The sequence below is a fragment of the Olea europaea genome, chromosome 10 (genome assembly GCF_002742605.1).
Source record: "Olea europaea var. sylvestris chromosome 10, O_europaea_v1, whole genome shotgun sequence".
Taxonomy (NCBI): domain Eukaryota; kingdom Viridiplantae; phylum Streptophyta; class Magnoliopsida; order Lamiales; family Oleaceae; genus Olea; species Olea europaea.
The window spans coordinates 22,775,190-22,795,322 of record NC_036246.1 but is presented as its reverse complement, the minus strand read 5'-3'; the positions used below and the strand labels follow the sequence as shown (position 1 = coordinate 22,795,322).

The following is a 20,133-nucleotide window of genomic DNA, read 5'->3' as shown; positions in this document are numbered from 1 at the left end:
ATAATGACTTGTTTGATTTCTTTACCGTGAACTCAAAGTTATTTTTTAATGTTATCCGGTGTACAACTTCCTACAAATTTTTCTTTGTTTCAAAATGATTGCTTGACATACAAATCCTCATTATCGGAACCACACGCGAAGAATTAGAAGACGGTCCACTCAGTCCAGCCCCTAAGCTCCCACTCCGCTCGTGTTTGTGACAAGATAAAACAATCAAATTCTCATTTGTAAATTCATTTTCATTCTAGTTGTCATGAACTACCAATGAAATTCTGTTCGTAACAGCGACTGTTTTAGGAATACCCACATCAATACTGTTTTAGGAATATCTCCCAAAATTCATTGACATTATCATTCGCTCCATCCGAATCTTCATGTTCACGTTCAGCGATATCTTTCCCCATTAAAATCACACATAGAGGAGTCATGTGCATTTTGTTCAAGCATTAGAAGTAACTTTCATAGGTGGAATCAAAATGGACGAATGTTCAGCATTAGAAGTAACTTTCCAGCATACGATGTAATCTCTGATATGGAAATCGGAATACTACCATGTATATTACTCGTCCATTTTCATACCCATCGATCTCTTATTCCAATTCAAAATCATAAAAGTAACAAATTAGAATTACAATCATATCTGCATCACGTGACAAAATTTTTAATTATAAGGAAAAATAGTCAGAAATTTGGATCAACCTACTGGAAAAAAATTGAGTTTTTTTTTTTTTTGAAGTGTAACAGTCGGCTAAGCTGGCTATCCGAAACAACCAACCGTTCTGCCAGCTGTGGCTATTAACAGCTAGCTGTTTCAGCTGGAACCTTCGGTGGCAACATGTAGATGAGTTTTTTTCTTATTCATGATTAAAAAATTATAGACCTGTTAAAAAAATTGCTACATGTATTAAATATGTCAAAATAAGATTTATCAATTAAAACATATATTAATCTAACGAAAATGAAATTAAACATACGTAAATACACTTACCAATTCGAAATGATTAATATAAAAAAATTATTTCTTGCTCAACGTTTGATAAATTACCGAGATTTTGAGATCGAAGGAGATGAAAGATGAAAGAAATTTTATCTGTGTTGGAATAAACAGATGAAAAAATTATCTGATTTTGAAGTTTTAAGTAGGAAATGTTTGATTTTAACTTGTTAACTAAAAGAGTAATAATGTCGTTTAAATAAAATAATATTTTGTAATTGTATTATATATTTAACGACATTTTATCTTTTGACAATCAAGAGGCCATTGTAAAACTATTTAATTGTTCAAAAGTCCAAGAAAATTTAGCCCTTGTTTGAACTCTATTTTTGCCAAGAAAATACATTTTAAAATAGTGTAATGATATGAGATGTGTGGTTAAAAATAAAGAAAAGTTTTAAATTTACGTGTAATAATATTTTATTGAAAAATATGTGATTAAAATAATGTCGAAATACTGTTTAAAAATATTTTTTTTTTTCAAAAAAATTGTACTCAAACAAGGGCTTACTCATTTGATCAAGCCAATTTTAAAATGCCCTTAAAAATGTAGCCCCGAGAAACGAAGAAAAAGGGTTTGCCGAAATGGGGAGAAGAACATTGAACGATGCCTTGAGAACCATCGTGAACGCCGAAAAGAGAGGCTTCGCTTCGGCGGAGCTTAAGCCCATCTCTAATGTCATGGCTTCTTTCCTTCAAATCATGAAATACCGAGGTACACGTATACATGTGCATCTATATATGTATGTATTTGTTATGTATATGTTCATTGATTTGTGATGTTTTCAATCAATGACCATGTTGTAAAATTGTTTATAAGCAAATGGGTTGGAATTAATTTTTTTACAATTTCTTGCAGTTTTTTTTTTTTTAAATTATATAAAGCTTGTTTGTATATAAAGTGTGCATATATGTACGGTGGATATATAATCGCTTATCCGTGTTGTGTCTTTTTAATTGATCTCAAAGATGAATTATAGCGAAATGGGTTTTGATTTTTACTTGTTCCTAAAAGATGGGCAAACGAAGAAGTGTGCACTGATGGATAAATAGCAGGGTATATCAAGGATTTCCAAGTGCATGATCCACATAGAGTGGGGAGGATAACTGTGGAGCTGCTGGGGAGGATTAATGATTGTCGGGCTATCACTTATAGACAGGATATCAAGGCTCATAACATCAAGAATTACAAAACAGACACGCTTCCTACTCATCAGGTTCTCTATTCATTGTTCTTGCCTTTGGTTTTATTGTGCTGATTGTTGTTGGGGCTGATCTGGGAGGGGGGATGATAAGTAGTGAACTGTGGTTTAATTTAGAATTTTGAGGATTTTGGTTGTATTTCTTGAGTTGAATCATCAGTCTAACGTGAACAAGTTCGATTTAATTTACTGCAAAACTCTAGATATGCCCAAATATGGCGTGTTTGAAAATTCCAAATCTTATTTTGTCGATGCACTAAAATTTTATTGATGATAAATTGTGTTATGTAAATTCAAACTAATCTATTCTAAATAATGTTTGCAAATGTGCAGTGTCATGGTTTCTCTATCTTAGTGCTATCTTTTGGTTGTAATTAATTAGGTTAGGTGTATTATCCTTTAAATTTTTTGTCGTAGAATGTGATTGGATGGTCAAACAGATTGTTTGGCTTTTTATTGTCAAGTTTATGTATCAAATTACAAAGATAGCTATTAAATCGTTAGCACTACATAAATACATTCCTCTTAAAGAAGCTGTTAATACAAATAAGAGAAACTCTGTTATAGCCATTTCTGTATATTCAAATTTAAATATACTCTATGGATAGAGGAATACGTAGAGTTGAACATAGTAAAATAAGATGTTCCGATCAAGATAATGCTATAAATGTGCCAAAAATTGTCTATCCTCCTGCTTTTTATAATTCACATGCATTGAAGGATTGAGCTTGTGAGTTATGAGACACTGATCCACCTGACTGGTTACTTACAGTGTCAGCAAATAGTGCAAGTACTCCCTATAACACGGTCTTCAGAAGTTTAAGGCTAGCTTATTGAAATTTATTAAACTAAGGCACTAGTAGTTGGGACTTCATGGAGAAGTACAGACAACATTTTATTTGACACCTCAGCGCTTCATATACGATTGCTATGTTAAACAACTCTTGCCATAAATATCTATGCATATCATGTTATGTTACCTTGAGTTTAAACTTTATGGCGACTAATGGGAATTAGTAAATATAGAATATAAAATAATTGGTTTGGGTGTATACATATTTCTTGTAAGTCAAGAAGAAAATTGTCCTAAAATTACATAAATGATGAATATCTAAGTTGCAAGGACATGTCGACTTACATTGTTCAAAATTTTAATTTTAATGAAAGATCAGCATAAAATCGTTTAATTTATTCGTCTTCTACTATTTTTCTCTTAAGCAGTGAAGAGAACTTAATGTGAAAACTGCGATAAATGTAAATGTATGTAGATTAATTCATACAGGTAACACAAATTTAAATTGATTTCATAATTGATGGTAAAGTTGTGTAGATAAACTCATGGGTACAAGCGGAATGTAAATGGACGTCCAGAATTGACAGTCAATAAATATAGATCAACTCATATGCGAAAAATATGAATGCAAATGGAATTCCAGATCAATTCATAGGGAACAGAAATTTATTTGTCCTCTCCTTATAAGTAAAATAAGCAAGCACCCAAACATGTTCCGGATCAAATGTATTGCTTTATAGTTTCCTTTCATCACCTTTATTATATAAATTTGTTACATTTATAAATAGTTGTCGTGTACTTGCAGAAGGTTACAGAGCAAATCAGTAAGACAATAAACTTTGTAATTTTCAGTTATACTTATTATTGCATAGTTCATGTCAACCACAAATTATGATAATGTTAATTCAATACTTTAACTTTTTGAAAACTTAAGGTTACAAACGGAGATAAATTTGAGATTCTTTGTCACATTATTCGTCAAAGTATAATTCCCTCTTTTTAATTATTGAAACAACAATTACCATAATTTTGGCTCAAAAGCTAGAGAGTCATGCTTTGTGTACTCTCCCCTAAGACCTCGGAACTATTTTTTTTAATCTTAAAATTAGTATTTGGAGTGCTTTACCACTCTGTTGTGAGTAAGACATGGAGTCCATGAAGCTAATTTTAGACTGTCATTGTATCGTGTCCATTTTTTCTTTTCACTTGAGCTGTCGTGGTTGTCTTTTGATAATGATTCATTGAGGAATTCCTTACACGCTCAAGTTCATTGAACACCCATTTACCTTGTCTCTGTTCTTCTCTTCGTGCAGTGGGGCTATGTGGTAATTACTACACCAAATGGAGTTTTGGATCATGAAGAGGCAATTAGACAAAATTTAGGTGGTCAAGTTCTGGGGTACTTTTATTAAATTTAGGGCCATGGCGTAAGCAAAGAACGACTTCCAATTTCCCTTTGGTTTTGTACATTTATTTGCTTGCTATGAGATCATGGAAGAACTATGAATGTCCTCGAAGCTTTCCTTGAAATGTCCTCAGGGAATGGTTTTGTACATTTATTTCCTTGCTACGAGATCATGGAAGAACTTTGAATGTCCTCGAAGCTTTCCTTGAAATGTCCTCAGGGAATGGTTTTGTACATTTATTTCCTTGCTACGAGATCATGGAAGAACTATGAATGTCCTCGAAGCTTTCCTTGAAATGTCCTCAGGGAATGGTTTTGTACATTTATTTCCTTGCTACGAGATCATGGAAGAACTTTGAATGTCCTCGAAGCTTTCCTTGAAATGTCCTCAGGGAAAGACACTGGTGGTAATCATTTGTATGTCTTTGGTGTATATGAAATAACATTTCATTTGGAAACTCAAACAAGACTATTGCTACATTTTGGTTTTCCACCTGTTAGAATAGAGTTAAGATGACTTTTAAAATTCTTCTGTTAATGTTCGTCTGGTTCTTATCCAATTAAACGGTTGAAAGATGAACTTGTAGTTCGTAGGAGCTTTGTGCCATTTTGTTACAATTTGCTGCTATTGCATTGATGTCTGCTTGATGAAACTACTGTTGCTTTTTAGGTCTGACTAACATGATTTTGATTCTCTCTCTCTTTTTTTCCCTCTATTTATTTTTTATTTTTTTGGGAATATCATGTGGGTGCTACAAATCCATTTATATTTCTAGTTTTTTTATAGAACAATTTTTATGATTTGAAGGAAAAAATATTTAACAGAAGAAAAGTGAGCGAGTGAAAGTCCTCTTACAAAATTCTTTCGACAAATATTTTATCGTTGCTTGCGAAGATACCATATTCAGCAAATATAGTCGTTTATGTGGCAACTATTACATGAGAATATTGATTCTTTTCTACTACCATTGAGTAGGACGCATGAAAATCGTCCAAAGTAGCATAGTAACAATTTAGCAATGTAACATTGCACTAGTACATTACAAAATATGTTGATTGCTTCACACTTTCACAGTACAATGTACTAGTTAGAAATAGAGGGTTATTGAGAAGAGAAACCATGATCACAAGTTCAATTAAACCCGAAGAAACAGAAAAAATTTAGCCAGATAGACATCATGGACGGGTAGAAAGACTAGTTCCTGTAGGTAAGTATGAAATTTATTACTAGTGGTGAGAATAGTTATGCTATAGGGACAAAATGCTTGACAAAATTTTCACAGAGGAACACTCGGAAGTTTTTCATAAATTTTCGGCACAATAATAAAAGAAAATGCACCATACAGGTGCGAATAATTCCCAGTACGCAGGGAGTCATTCTAGTGCGAAATGTCAGTTTCCTATTGTCCCATATGACACGGAAAAAATTTGCTTGTAAACCGGTGAGAATTCTTTGTGCCATTGTCGTAGGATCTATGACGACAAGGAGTCCACAAATTCATGAACTGCAACTTGTCATAGAAAAAAAGAACCACCAAGTTTCACAAGACAATCCCATTACCAAACAATACTGCAGATAACAGATACTGGGTACATCGCAAAATCCACAATTCTTGATACCAGAACTTTAAAGGAGAAAGAGTAGCCGGATTAAACACGATCTACTTAAACTTCTACTGTTTAAAAGCATCATATATAAACAGCATAATAAAAGGAGCATATAGGTATGCTATAGACGGGCTTAGCACTAGAAAGATGAGAAGTGGGAGATATGAAAACAGTGAAAAACCAAATTTCTGATATCCAGATTTGTCCTTAAGGGAATTGTTTGATTGGGGCAGATTAGAAGTCACTGCAGGATAGACAATTATATCTTAGTAACAAGTGCTGCATGGTAAAGATTTTATGCAAGAGAAACCTCGTAACTTATAAAAGACTTCGATCTGTAAGAAAGTTTTAACTTTTTCACAGAAGATTTTGCAATCTCCCAACTGACAGATAATAATTTAAATTTCGGCCCCAAATTATAGTCTTTCTATCCATGCAATTTATCAAAATCATATATCAAACTTTATGAAGGAACCAGAGATCAAAAGCATCACTTCTAAAGGCAAAATATAATAAGCACTTCAAAAATAGATAGTCTATACAATAAGAAGTTCTAAAATACATATACATATAGTATACCAACGAATTACCCTATTTCCAAAGTGCATTCATCAAATGTCAATAAACTGTTAGCATGTAGGACATGCATTTAGTTTTTTGATTAACCACTCTCATGTTCAAGATGTGAATGAAGACCATAAGCCCCAGATTATCTATTGGCGATTAACATAAAAGATCATGGGTCCATCTTTCACACCAGTTCATTCCTTCCATTCTTTCTGTTTCATCAACTCTCACTAGCCAAGCAGAACATTAGAAGTGCTTCTTAACTTGGTCTGTTGAACAGAAAATTTTGACTTGGTAACTGCAATCAGATTTCGAGATCTAGCCCTGATAGAATTACATTAAGGCTGGATAAAAAGGTCCTCAGCTTGTTGGGGGTGGAGGTGGGGTTATCTAGAAATACATTGCATAGTACTTCGGCTACACCAGTTAAGGATTGAGATGCAGAATAAGAGAAACAAAAGAAGAAAGGATATATAGACTCTGGCGGTGATGCAGTGGATTTAGTTGCCATTGCCTCCATGATAAGAAGTCAAATTCAATCAGGTCAGGATAGACTAAGTTCATCATGACCTTAAAAATAGGCTACGCAGGGAACAGAATTGAATTATTGTTCTGCGTATTGTTTGTCTAAAATCAACATTAAGATCTTGCTCATCCAAATCGGATGGCAGAGATATTTAGGCCCCCAGAAACTGAGCAGATTGCTAACTTAAAATCTTCATATAGTAAGTAAGATATAATGGTCTTCAGCAATACAGCAAAGTGTTCTTGAAAACACACGCGTGAGCACAGCAAGAGAGAGAGAGAGAGAGAGAGAGAGAGAGAGAGAAGCACAGACAAACAAATGAAGGAGCAAAACTCTACGCAAAATCAACTCGAGCCGACAAATATGTTCCAATTTTTTATTTTTTTCTTGTTTGAGAATGCCAAAGCCAAAATAACTCGCATAAATTGAAAATGTCGTAATTTCTATCTACGTACATGTTAATAGTCATTTCTGCAGGCACAAATTATCAGGTGTGCCACATGCTATGGTCATCAAAAGCATTTGACCCAATATATCAAAATGGAGCAGTGTTCTACTGTCGATCAAAGAAAAACATTTCCTTGGCACAAAATACAAAAGCAGAAGGTACACTCCATCATAACATTTAAGCATAGAGTCACATGTCCACAATCATGATATAGTCAAATTTACACAATAAAACCTTGACCAATGCAAGAGATAATATAATTTAGGCATTAAATCAAGTATTATCACATATTATCAGTAATCAGGAGTCCAGAGCTCCAAATTCTCCCCAATTTCAGAAAAATATTCAAACTTTACCCGCGGGCCTTGAGCTCTGCAAGGCGCCTCGAAAGATCATCCTCGTCCACCTTTTCATCGCTTTTGGTCGCAATTGCATGAGCAGCTGGCTGGGGCAGACCCACGGACACCTCGAGACCGTAATCATCCGCCACTTGCTGCATAAGACTATTAACGTCACCTTCTGGAGTCGAAAGCGAAGTACTTCCAGCCATCGAGCTTTCCATGAACTCAGCCTGCACCTCCATGTTCACGAACTGTTGTTCAAATCGGTCCATAGTTTCAGACATCTTCTGCAAATTGCCAGTAGCTAGGGAGGACTCGAGCGATTTAACAATATTACCCATGGACTTGCTAATCGTAGTCATCTTGGCTTGGGTGTCGAGCCGGGCCACCACGGCGTCGAGCCGTGAGGCAAGCCGGAGGTAGTTCATCTGTTCGTTGCGTTTCCTAATGGAGTTTTCGGCGTAGATTCTCGCCCCGTCCATGTTCCCCTTTTCGATTGCCTTTTTGACCTTCAATTTCTCGGTTTTTTCGTCCTTTTCGCATTTGCGAGCCTGCCTCTGGAGGCTCTTCGAGGTGAATTTCAGATCCATGATCTGATTCATCAGTTTCTCAGTGTTACCCATATTCGATTTTGCAGAGAATTTTTACAGAGAGAGCTGAATTGTCTGCGATCAATTTGGGGTTGGCAAACAATAGGGTTCCATTTATTAATTTCAATTTTGGTTATCGAACTTTCATAGAAATTTCAATTGAATTATTTATTTTAATTATTTGCATTCAAGTCACTAAAGTTCAATAATGTTAAAATGTTAGCCATCGGGTTAACTCAAGCTAAGATGGCGAAGGGGACGGCAGAGCTGGGATGGGATTTCCCGCCCTATTTACTTGTTCTTGTTCATTTTAATAAAACATAGTATAAATTTAAACACATGAAAAATTACAAAAGAGGAAATAAGAGTCGCGGTGGGGACCTTGTTTCCTATCTTCGTCTTTTTCTCTAGTGGTCGGGACGAAGGTAGTTTACAATTCCTAACTAACCGATTCATCCTATTTGTTTAGGGAGGTTGTGTGGACAAAATTTTGGAGACCATTTTGTGAAAATAGCTGAAAGGGCAAGAACCCTACCATTTTCTCAATATGAATTTCGAGTTTGGGTGAGTTGTGGATTTAAACTTGCTAATAAAAAATAATGATTATGTACACTTTAGAACCCTTCATCTTCTGATTTTAAGAATTTAAGACGCGTGAATGATTCTTTATGTTATAAAATCAACGTATAAATCAAATGTGTATTTATTTTAGTAATAGAGTCATTGGAAGGACTAATAAGATATATTGAAGTTCAATTATTTAATCTCGAGCAAATTGAATTTGATTTACCCAATCAGGATTTCAATATAAGTTCAATGACCGAAATTACAATTAACCTCCTTCCCTTTTTCTTCGAAATTTGATTCGTTTTTAACGACTTTAGTAGTTTGTGGAGCGTTTTTTCTCCCCCGTGTGATATATACCTATGGGCGGCCTAAAGCGTTTTAGCATTAGAAGGTGTAAATAAATCCTCGAGTATTGAACCGAAATTTAGGTGATTCAGTATTAGATTGCAATTATGTTTTTACTTGAAGAATTTAAAATATTTATTATGTTGTAAATGGTAAGTTTATTAGGGTTTGTTAGTGAATGATAATTTCACCCCTGCAGCTCTAGAATTTATTACCATTGTATCCATAATTCTTATTAGGACTTTGGTTTTTAATAAAAACACACACAAATTTATTGACTTCTCTCTATTCTCTTCTCTTTTCACAACACGTTATCAGCACAATAGTTTAATTTTTCAAAGTTTAGTAAATGTGGTAATATTTTTTATAAGTATAAATATTTATCACATATACTAAAATTAATTTAGTGGCATGTGAATTCTTTCAATGTACATATACATCATAACTAGGTTGCTTATTCTTCTTTACCTTTCGTTGGTATGCATATTAATTTTAATTTACGTTTGTATGTATAATTTATACATATATTAATTCATGTCTTTTGATTCATGTATAACTAATTTTGTCAAATATTATTCACATATTAATTTTGTTTTTTGAGTCTTCCACATATTAGTTCTACATTTGATTTTTGTATATGTGGAATTTATATGCATGTTTAATATCTTTTGCATGTTGGAAAAAATTTAGCCAATTTTATTAACTTCTATGTATGGAGATTTTTTTCCTAATGCATATTTAGTAATTAATTTTTCTATATAAATTCATATCATGTTTATATGGCAATTAAATATTTTTAGATATTATTTTATAAGTTTTAAATTCATAATTTATTATGTTGTTGCTCCAAAAGTAGCAAAACATTATAATTAATATTCCAAAAAAGTATTAATTGTATATCTATCTATTATAAATAGTTGCTCTTGAAGTAGCACAACATTATTAATATTTTAAAAGAATATTATTTGCTTATAAAGAGCATGATGTTACGATTTCAATATTTTAGAAGAATATTGATTCAATGTTCTTGAAGAATCGTAATTTAAATTATATTTATTTTTAACAAATATAGTGTTGATGTTCTTAAAGAAACACAACCCATATTATATAAATATTCCAGAAAAATATTTCATTCGTACTTATGTAGAGTACAAATTTTAATATTATATTGTTTAGCTCAAAAATAGAACGAGTTGTTAATATCAATATTCCAGAAGAATATTTTATTTATACTCTTGAAAGTTATATGTCTCGTTGTGCTCCTGAAGAAAGCACAAATTAATATTAAAAAAATGTATTGATATTCCTAAAAAACACGACGTTATTAATATTTTAAAAAAGAATATTGATTGCTCCAAAAGAACATGATATTATAATTTCAATATTCCTGAAGTTATTGATTAATTCTATATAAAATAACGAATTAAATTACACTATTTATTTATGCGTCCATTCTTCTTTAAACGTATTTAAATATTGACATTCTGGTTAGATTTTATATCATTATACTCTTCTATAGCAATAATATGCTATTCCTCTTGAAGAGCATACCATTAAAATTCTTCATATTTCAAAAGAATATTGATTTATTTTTCTTGAAGTATTAGTAAAATATACTAAAATATTGAAATAGCACATTATAATTTTCATTAATATTCTAACGAGATTTTGTTTGCTCTCGAAGAGTATAATTACATACAACTGAGTATAAATTATATTCTTACTTCTGAAGAGTAAATTTTTGTATAATTTGAACTCTATTTTTGCCAAGAAAATACATTTTAAAATAGTGTAATGATATGAGATGTGTGGTTAAAAATAAAGAAAAGTTTTAAATTTACGTGTAATAATATTTTATTGAAAAATATGTGATTAAAATAATGTCGAAATACTGTTTAAAAATATTTTTTTTTTCAAAAAAATTGTACTCAAACAAGGGCTTACTCATTTGATCAAGCCAATTTTAAAATGCCCTTAAAAATGTAGCCCCGAGAAACGAAGAAAAAGGGTTTGCCGAAATGGGGAGAAGAATATTGAACGATGCCTTGAGAACCATCGTCAACGCCGAAAAGAGAGGCTTCGCTTCGGCGGAGCTTAAGCCCATCTCTAATGTCATGGCTTCTTTCCTTCAAATCATGAAATACCGAGGTACACGTATACATGTGCATCTATATATGTATGTATTTGTTATGTATATGTTCATTGATTTGTGATGTTTTCAATCAATGACCATGTTGTAAAATTGTTTATAAGCAAATGGGTTGGAATTAATTTTTTTACAATTTCTTGCAGTTTTTTTTTTTTTAAATTATATAAAGCTTGTTTGTATATAAAGTGTGCATATATGTACGGTGGATATATAATCGCTTATCCGTGTTGTGTCTTTTTAATTGATCTCAAAGATGAATTATAGCGAAATGGGTTTTGATTTTTACTTGTTCCTAAAAGATGGGCAAACGAAGAAGTGTGCACTGATGGATAAATAGCAGGGTATATCAAGGATTTCCAAGTGCATGATCCACATAGAGTGGGGAGGATAACTGTGGAGCTGCTGGGGAGGATTAATGATTGTCGGGCTATCACTTATAGACAGGATATCAAGGCTCATAACATCAAGAATTACAAAACAGACACGCTTCCTACTCATCAGGTTCTCTATTCATTGTTCTTGCCTTTGGTTTTATTGTGCTGATTGTTGTTGGGGCTGATCTGGGAGGGGGGATGATAAGTAGTGAACTGTGGTTTAATTTAGAATTTTGAGGATTTTGGTTGTATTTCTTGAGTTGAATCATCAGTCTAACGTGAACAAGTTCGATTTAATTTACTGCAAAACTCTAGATATGCCCAAATATGGCGTGTTAGAAAATTCCAAATCTTATTTTGTCGATGCACTAAAATTTTATTGATGATAAATTGTGTTATGTAAATTCAAACTAATCTATTCTAAATAATGTTTGCAAATGTGCAGTGTCATGGTTTCTCTATCTTAGTGCTATCTTTTGGTTGTAATTAATTAGGTTAGGTGTATTATCCTTTAAATTTTTTGTCGTAGAATGTGATTGGATGGTCAAACAGATTGTTTGGCTTTTTATTGTCAAGTTTATGTATCAAATTACAAAGATAGCTATTAAATCGTTAGCACTACATAAATACATTCCTCTTAAAGAAGCTGTTAATACAAATAAGAGAAACTCTGTTATAGCCATTTCTGTATATTCAAATTTAAATATACTCTATGGATAGAGGAATACGTAGAGTTGAACATAGTAAAATAAGATGTTCCGATCAAGATAATGCTATAAATGTGCCAAAAATTGTCTATCCTCCTGCTTTTTATAATTCACATGCATTGAAGGATTGAGCTTGTGAGTTATGAGACACTGATCCACCTGACTGGTTACTTACAGTGTCAGCAAATAGTGCAAGTACTCCCTATAACACGGTCTTCAGAAGTTTAAGGCTAGCTTATTGAAATTTATTAAACTAAGGCACTAGTAGTTGGGACTTCATGGAGAAGTACAGACAACATTTTATTTGACACCTCAGCGCTTCATATACGATTGCTATGTTAAACAACTCTTGCCATAAATATCTATGCATATCATGTTATGTTACCTTGAGTTTAAACTTTATGGCGACTAATGGGAATTAGTAAATATAGAATATAAAATAATTGGTTTGGGTGTATACATATTTCTTGTAAGTCAAGAAGAAAATTGTCCTAAAATTACATAAATGATGAATATCTAAGTTGCAAGGACATGTCGACTTACATTGTTCAAAATTTTAATTTTAATGAAAGATCAGCATAAAATCGTTTAATTTATTCGTCTTCTACTATTTTTCTCTTAAGCAGTGAAGAGAACTTAATGTGAAAACTGCGATAAATGTAAATGTATGTAGATTAATTCATACAGGTAACACAAATTTAAATTGATTTCATAATTGATGGTAAAGTTGTGTAGATAAACTCATGGGTACAAGCGGAATGTAAATGGACGTCCAGAATTGACAGTCAATAAATATAGATCAACTCATATGCGAAAAATATGAATGCAAATGGAATTCCAGATCAATTCATAGGGAACAGAAATTTATTTGTCCTCTCCTTATAAGTAAAATAAGCAAGCACCCAAACATGTTCCGGATCAAATGTATTGCTTTATAGTTTCCTTTCATCACCTTTATTATATAAATTTGTTACATTTATAAATAGTTGTCGTGTACTTGCAGAAGGTTACAGAGCAAATCAGTAAGACAATAAACTTTGTAATTTTCAGTTATACTTATTATTGCATAGTTCATGTCAACCACAAATTATGATAATGTTAATTCAATACTTTAACTTTTTGAAAACTTAAGGTTACAAACGGAGATAAATTTGAGATTCTTTGTCACATTATTCGTCAAAGTATAATTCCCTCTTTTTAATTATTGAAACAACAATTACCATAATTTTGGCTCAAAAGCTAGAGAGTCATGCTTTGTGTACTCTCCCCTAAGACCTCGGAACTATTTTTTTTAATCTTAAAATTAGTATTTGGAGTGCTTTACCACTCTGTTGTGAGTAAGACATGGAGTCCATGAAGCTAATTTTAGACTGTCATTGTATCGTGTCCATTTTTTCTTTTCACTTGAGCTGTCGTGGTTGTCTTTTGATAATGATTCATTGAGGAATTCCTTACACGCTCAAGTTCATTGAACACCCATTTACCTTGTCTCTGTTCTTCTCTTCGTGCAGTGGGGCTATGTGGTAATTACTACACCAAATGGAGTTTTGGATCATGAAGAGGCAATTAGACAAAATTTAGGTGGTCAAGTTCTGGGGTACTTTTATTAAATTTAGGGCCATGGCGTAAGCAAAGAACGACTTCCAATTTCCCTTTGGTTTTGTACATTTATTTGCTTGCTATGAGATCATGGAAGAACTATGAATGTCCTCGAAGCTTTCCTTGAAATGTCCTCAGGGAATGGTTTTGTACATTTATTTCCTTGCTACGAGATCATGGAAGAACTTTGAATGTCCTCGAAGCTTTCCTTGAAATGTCCTCAGGGAAAGACACTGGTGGTAATCATTTGTATGTCTTTGGTGTATATGAAATAACATTTCATTTGGAAACTCAAACAAGACTATTGCTACATTTTGGTTTTCCACCTGTTAGAATAGAGTTAAGATGACTTTTAAAATTCTTCTGTTAATGTTCGTCTGGTTCTTATCCAATTAAACGGTTGAAAGATGAACTTGTAGTTCGTAGGAGCTTTGTGCCATTTTGTTACAATTTGCTGCTATTGCATTGATGTCTGCTTGATGAAACTACTGTTGCTTTTTAGGTCTGACTAACATGATTTTGATTCTCTCTCTCTTTTTTTCCCTCTATTTATTTTTTATTTTTTTGGGAATATCATGTGGGTGCTACAAATCCATTTATATTTCTAGTTTTTTTTATAGAACAATTTTTATGATTTGAAGGAAAAAATATTTAACAGAAGAAAAGTGAGCGAGTGAAAGTCCTCTTACAAAATTCTTTCGACAAATATTTTATCGTTGCTTGCGAAGATACCATATTCAGCAAATATAGTCGTTTATGTGGCAAATATTACATGAGAATATTGATTCTTTTCTACTTCCATTGAGTAGGACGCATGAAAATCGTCCAAAGTAGCATAGTAACAATTTAGCAATGTAACATTGCACTAGTACATTACAAAATATGTTGATTGCTTCACACTTTCACAGTACAATGTACTAGTTAGAAATAAAGGGTTATTGAGAAGAGAAACCATGATCACGAGTTCAATTAAACCCGAAGAAACAGAAAAAATTTAGCCAGATAGACATCATGGACGGGTAGAAAGACTAGTTCCTGTAGGTAAGTATGAAATTTATTACTAGTGGTGAGAATAGTTATGCTATAGGGACAAAATGCTTGACAAAATTTTCACAGAGGAACACTCGGAAGTTTTTCATAAATTTTCGGCACAATAATAAAAGAAAATGCACCATACAGGTGCGAATAATTCCCAGTATGCAGGGAATCATTCTAGTGCGAAATGTCAGTCTCCTATTGTCCCATATGACGGAAAAAATTTGCTTGTAAACGGGTGAGAATTCTTCGTGACATTGTCGTAGAATCTATGACGACATGGAGTGAACAACTTCATGAACTGCTACTTGTCATAGAAAAAAAGAACCACCAAGTATCACAAGACAATCCCATTACCAAACAATACTGCAGATAACAGATACTGGGTACATCGCAAAATCCACAATTCTTGATACCAGAACTTTAAAGGAGAAAGAGTAGCCAGATTAAACACGATCTACTTAAACTACTACTGTTTAAAAGCATCATATATAAACAGCATAATAAAAGGAGCATATAGGTATGCTATAGACGGGCTAAGCACTAGAAAGATGAGAAGTGGGAGATATGAAAACAGAGAAAAACCAAATTTCTGATATCCAGATTTGTCCTTAAGGGAATTGTTTGATTGGGGCAGATTAGAAGTCACTGCAGGATAGACAATTATATCTTAGTAACAAGTGCTGCATGGTAAAGATTTTATGCAAGAGAAACCTCGTAACTTATAAAAGACTTCGATCTGTAAGAAAGTTTTAACTTTTTCACAGAAGATTTTGAAATCTCCCAACTGACAGATAATAATTTAAATTTCGGCCCGGCCCCAAATTATAGTCTTCCATCCATACAATTTATCAAAATCATAAATCAAACTTTATGAAGGAACCAGTGATCAAAAGCATCACTTCTAAAGGCAAAATATAACAAGCACTTCAAATATAGATAGTCTATACAATAAGAAGTTCTAAAATACATATAGATATAGTATACCAACGAATTACCCTATTTCCAAAGTGTATTCATCAAATGTCAATAAACTGTTAGCATGTAGGGCATGCATTTAGTTTTTTGATTAACCACTCTCATGTTCAAGATGTGAATGAAGACCATAAGCCCCAGATTATCTATTGGCAATTAACATATAAGATCATGGGTCCATCTTTCACACCAGTTCATTCCTTCCATTCTTTCTGTTTCATCAACTCTCACTTGCCACGCAGAACATTAGAAGTGCTTCTTAACTTGGTCTGTTGAACAGAAAATTTTGACTTGGTAACTGCAATCAGATTTCGAGATCTAGCCCTGATAGAATTACATTAAAGCTGGATAAAAAGGTCCTCAGCTTGTTGGGGGTGGAGGTGGGGTTATCTAGAAATACATTGCATAGTACTTTGGCTACACCAGTTAAGGATTGAGATGCAGAATAAGAGAAACAAAAGAAGAAAGGATATATAGACTCTGGTGGTGATGCAGTGGATTTAGTTGCCATTGCCTCCATGATAAGAAGTCAAATTCAATCGGGTCAGGATAGACTAAGTTCATCATGACCTTAAAAATAGGCTATGGCAGGGAACAGAATTGAATTATTGTTCTGCGTATTGTTTGTCTAAAATCAACATTAATATCTTGCTCATCCAAATCGGATGGCAGAGATATTTAGGCCCCCAGAAACTGAGCAGATTGCTAACTTAAAATCTTCATATGGTAAGTAAGATATAACGGCCTTCAGCAATACAGCAAAGTGTTCTTGAAAACACACGCGTGAGCACAGAGAGAGAGAGAGAGAGAGAGAAGCACAGACAAACAAATGAAGGAGCAAAACTCTATGCAAAATCAACTCAAGCCGACAATTATGTTCCAATTTTTTATTTTTTTCTTGTTTGAGAATGCCAAAGCCAAAATAACTCGCACAAATTGAAAATGTCGTAATTTCTATCTACGTACATGTTAATAGTCATTTCTGCAGGCACAAATTATCAGGTGTGCCACATGCTATGGTCATCAAAAGCGTTCGACCCAATATATCAAAATGGAGCAGTGTTCTACTGTCGATCAAAGAAAAACATTTCCTTGCACAAAATACAAAAGCAGAAGGAACACTCCATCATAACATTTAAGCATAAAGTCACATGTCCACAATCATGATATAGTCAAATTTACACAATAAAACCTTGACCAATGCAAGAGATAATATGATTTAGGCATTAAATCTAGTATTATCACATATTATCAGTAATCAGGAGTCCAGAGCTCCAAATTCTCCCCAATTTCAGAAAAATATTCAAACTTTACCCGCGGGCCTTGAGCTCTGCAAGGCGCCTCGAAAGATCATCCTCGTCCACCTTTTCATCGCTTTTGGTCGCAATTGCATGAGCAGCTGGCTGGGGCAGACCCACGGACACCTCGAGACCGTAATCATCCGCCACTTGCTGCATAAGACTATTAACGTCACCTTCTGGAGTCGAAAGCGAAGTACTTCCAGCCATCGAGCTTTCCATGAACTCAGCCTGCACCTCCATGTTCACGAACTGTTGTTCAAATCGGTCCATAGTTTCAGACATCTTCTGCAAATTGCCAGTAGCTAGGGAGGACTCGAGCGATTTAACAATATTACCCATGGACTTGCTAATCGTAGTCATCTTGGCTTGGGTGTCGAGCCGCGCCACCACGGCGTCGAGCCGTGAGGCAAGCCGGAGGTAGTTCATCTGTTCGTTGCGTTTCCTAATGGAGTTTTCGGCGTAGATTCTCGCGCCGTCCATGTTCCCCTTTTCGATTGCCTTTTTTACCTTCAATTTCTCGGTTTTTTCGTCCTTTTCGCATTTGCGAGCCTGCCTCTGGAGGCTCTTCGAGGTGAATTTCAGATCCATGATCTGATTCATCAGTTTCTCAGTGTTACCCATATTCGATTTTGCAGAGAATTTTTACAGAGAGAGCTGAATTGTCTGCGATCAATTTGGGGTTGGCAATCAATAGGGTTCCATTTATTAATTTCAATTTTGGTCATCGAACTTTCATAGAAATTTCAATTGAATTATTTATTTTAATTATTTGCATTCAAGTCACTAAAGTTCAATAATGTTAAAATATTAGCCATCGGGTTAACTCAAGCTAAGATGGCGAAGGGGACGGTGCAAGCAGAGCTGGGATGGGGCTTCCCGCCCTATTTACTTGTTCTTGTTCATTTTAATAAAACATAGTATAAATTTAAACCCATGAAAAATTACAAAAGAGGAAATAAGAGTCGCGGTGGGGACCTTGTTTCCTATCTTCGTCTTTTTCTCTAGTGGTCGGGACGAAGGTAGTTTACAATTCCTAACTAAAACCAATTCATCCTATTTGTTTAGGGAGGTTGTGTGGACAAAATTTTGGAGACCATTTTGTGAAAATAGCTGAAAGGGCAAGAACCCTACCATTTCCTCAATATGAATTTCGAGTTTGGGTGAGTTGTGGATTTAAACTTGCTAATAAAAAATAATGATTATGTACACTTTAGAACCCTTCATCTTCTGATTTTAAGAATTTAAGACGCGTGAATGATTCTTTATGTTATAAAATCAACGTATAAATCAAATGTGTATTTATTTTAGTAATAGAGTCATTGGAAGGACTAATAAGATATATTGAAGTTCAATTATTTAATCTCGAGCAAATTGAATTTGATTTACCCAATCAGGATTTCAATATAAGTTCAATGACCGAAATTACAATTAACCTCCTTCCCTTTTTCTTCGAAATTTGATTCGTTTTTAACGACTTTAGTAGTTTGTGGAGCGCTTTTTCTCCCCCGTGTGATATATACCTATGGGCGGCCTAAAGCGTTTTAGAATTAGAAGGTGTAAATAAATCCTCGAGTATTGAACCGAAATTTAGGTGATTCAGTATTAGATTGCAATTATGTTTTTACTTGAATAATTTAAAATATTTATTATGTTGTAAATGGTAAGTTTATTAGTGTTTGTTAGTGAATGATAATTTCACCCCTGCAGCTCTAGAATTTATTACCATTGTATCCATAATTCTTATTAGGACTTTGGTTTTTAATAAAAACACACACAAATTTATTGACTTCTCTCTATTCTCTTCTCTTTTCACAACACGTTATCAGCACAATAGTTTAATTTTTCAAAGTTTAGTAAATGTGGTAATATTTTTTATAAGTATAAATATTTATCACATATACTAAAATTAATTTAGTGGCATGTGAATTCTTTCAATGTACATATACATCATAACTAGGTTGTTTATTCTTCTTTACCTTTCGTTGGTATGGATATTAATTTTAATTTACGTTTGTATGTATAATTTATACATATATTAATTCATGTCTTTTGATTCATGTATAACTAATTTTGTCAAATATTATTCACATATTAATTTTGTTTTTTGAGTCTTCCACATATTAGTTCTACATTTGATTTTTGTATATGTGGAATTTATATGCATGTTTAATATCTTTTGCATGTTGGAAAAAATTTAGCCAATTTTATTAACTTCTATGTATGGAGATTTTTTTCCTAATGCATATTTAGTAATTAATTTTTCTATATAAATTCATATCATGTTTATATGGCAATTAAATATTTTTAGATATTATTTTATAAGTTTTAAATTCATAATTTATTATGTTGTTGCTCCAAAAGTAGCAAAACATTATAATTAATATTCCAAAAAAATATTAATTGTATATCTATCTATTATAAATAGTTGCTCTTGAAGTAGCACAACATTATTAATATTTTAAAAGAATATTATTTGCTTATAAAGAGCATGATGTTACGATTTCAATATTTTAGAAGAATATTCATTCAATGTTCTTGAAGAATCGTAATTTAAATTATATTTATTTTTAACAAATATAGTGTTGATGTTCTTAAAGAAACACAACC

General features: G+C 33.1%; 4 protein-coding genes across 4 annotated transcripts; 2 read left to right on the top strand and 2 right to left on the bottom strand.

Annotated features, from left to right (window-relative positions):
* The first annotated feature begins 1,534 nt into the window (after window positions 1–1,534).
* Window positions 1,535–4,582, top strand: LOC111401536 (40S ribosomal protein S15a-2-like). Its single transcript, XM_023029313.1, has 3 exons — window positions 1,535–1,709; window positions 2,051–2,211; window positions 4,303–4,582. The coding sequence occupies exons 1-3, from the start codon at window positions 1,580–1,582 to the stop codon at window positions 4,399–4,401; spliced, it is 390 nt and encodes a 129-aa protein (XP_022885081.1). The 5' UTR covers window positions 1,535–1,579; the 3' UTR covers window positions 4,402–4,582.
* Window positions 4,583–7,658: 3,076 nt separating this feature from the next.
* LOC111401534 (ESCRT-related protein CHMP1B-like) lies at window positions 7,659–8,587 on the bottom strand. Its single transcript, XM_023029312.1, has one exon. The coding sequence runs from the start codon at window positions 8,505–8,507 to the stop codon at window positions 7,896–7,898; it is 612 nt and encodes a 203-aa protein (XP_022885080.1). The 5' UTR covers window positions 8,508–8,587; the 3' UTR covers window positions 7,659–7,895.
* Window positions 8,588–11,350: 2,763 nt separating this feature from the next.
* Window positions 11,351–14,636, top strand: LOC111401533 (40S ribosomal protein S15a-2-like). Its single transcript, XM_023029311.1, has 3 exons — window positions 11,351–11,534; window positions 11,876–12,036; window positions 14,128–14,636. The coding sequence occupies exons 1-3, from the start codon at window positions 11,405–11,407 to the stop codon at window positions 14,224–14,226; spliced, it is 390 nt and encodes a 129-aa protein (XP_022885079.1). The 5' UTR covers window positions 11,351–11,404; the 3' UTR covers window positions 14,227–14,636.
* A 2,691-nt stretch (window positions 14,637–17,327) lies between these two features.
* LOC111401532 (ESCRT-related protein CHMP1B-like) lies at window positions 17,328–18,220 on the bottom strand. The gene has a single exon (XM_023029310.1). It carries the CDS (start codon window positions 18,145–18,147, stop codon window positions 17,536–17,538), a length of 612 nt encoding a protein of 203 aa, XP_022885078.1. The 5' UTR covers window positions 18,148–18,220; the 3' UTR covers window positions 17,328–17,535.
* Window positions 18,221–20,133: the final 1,913 nt, after the last annotated feature.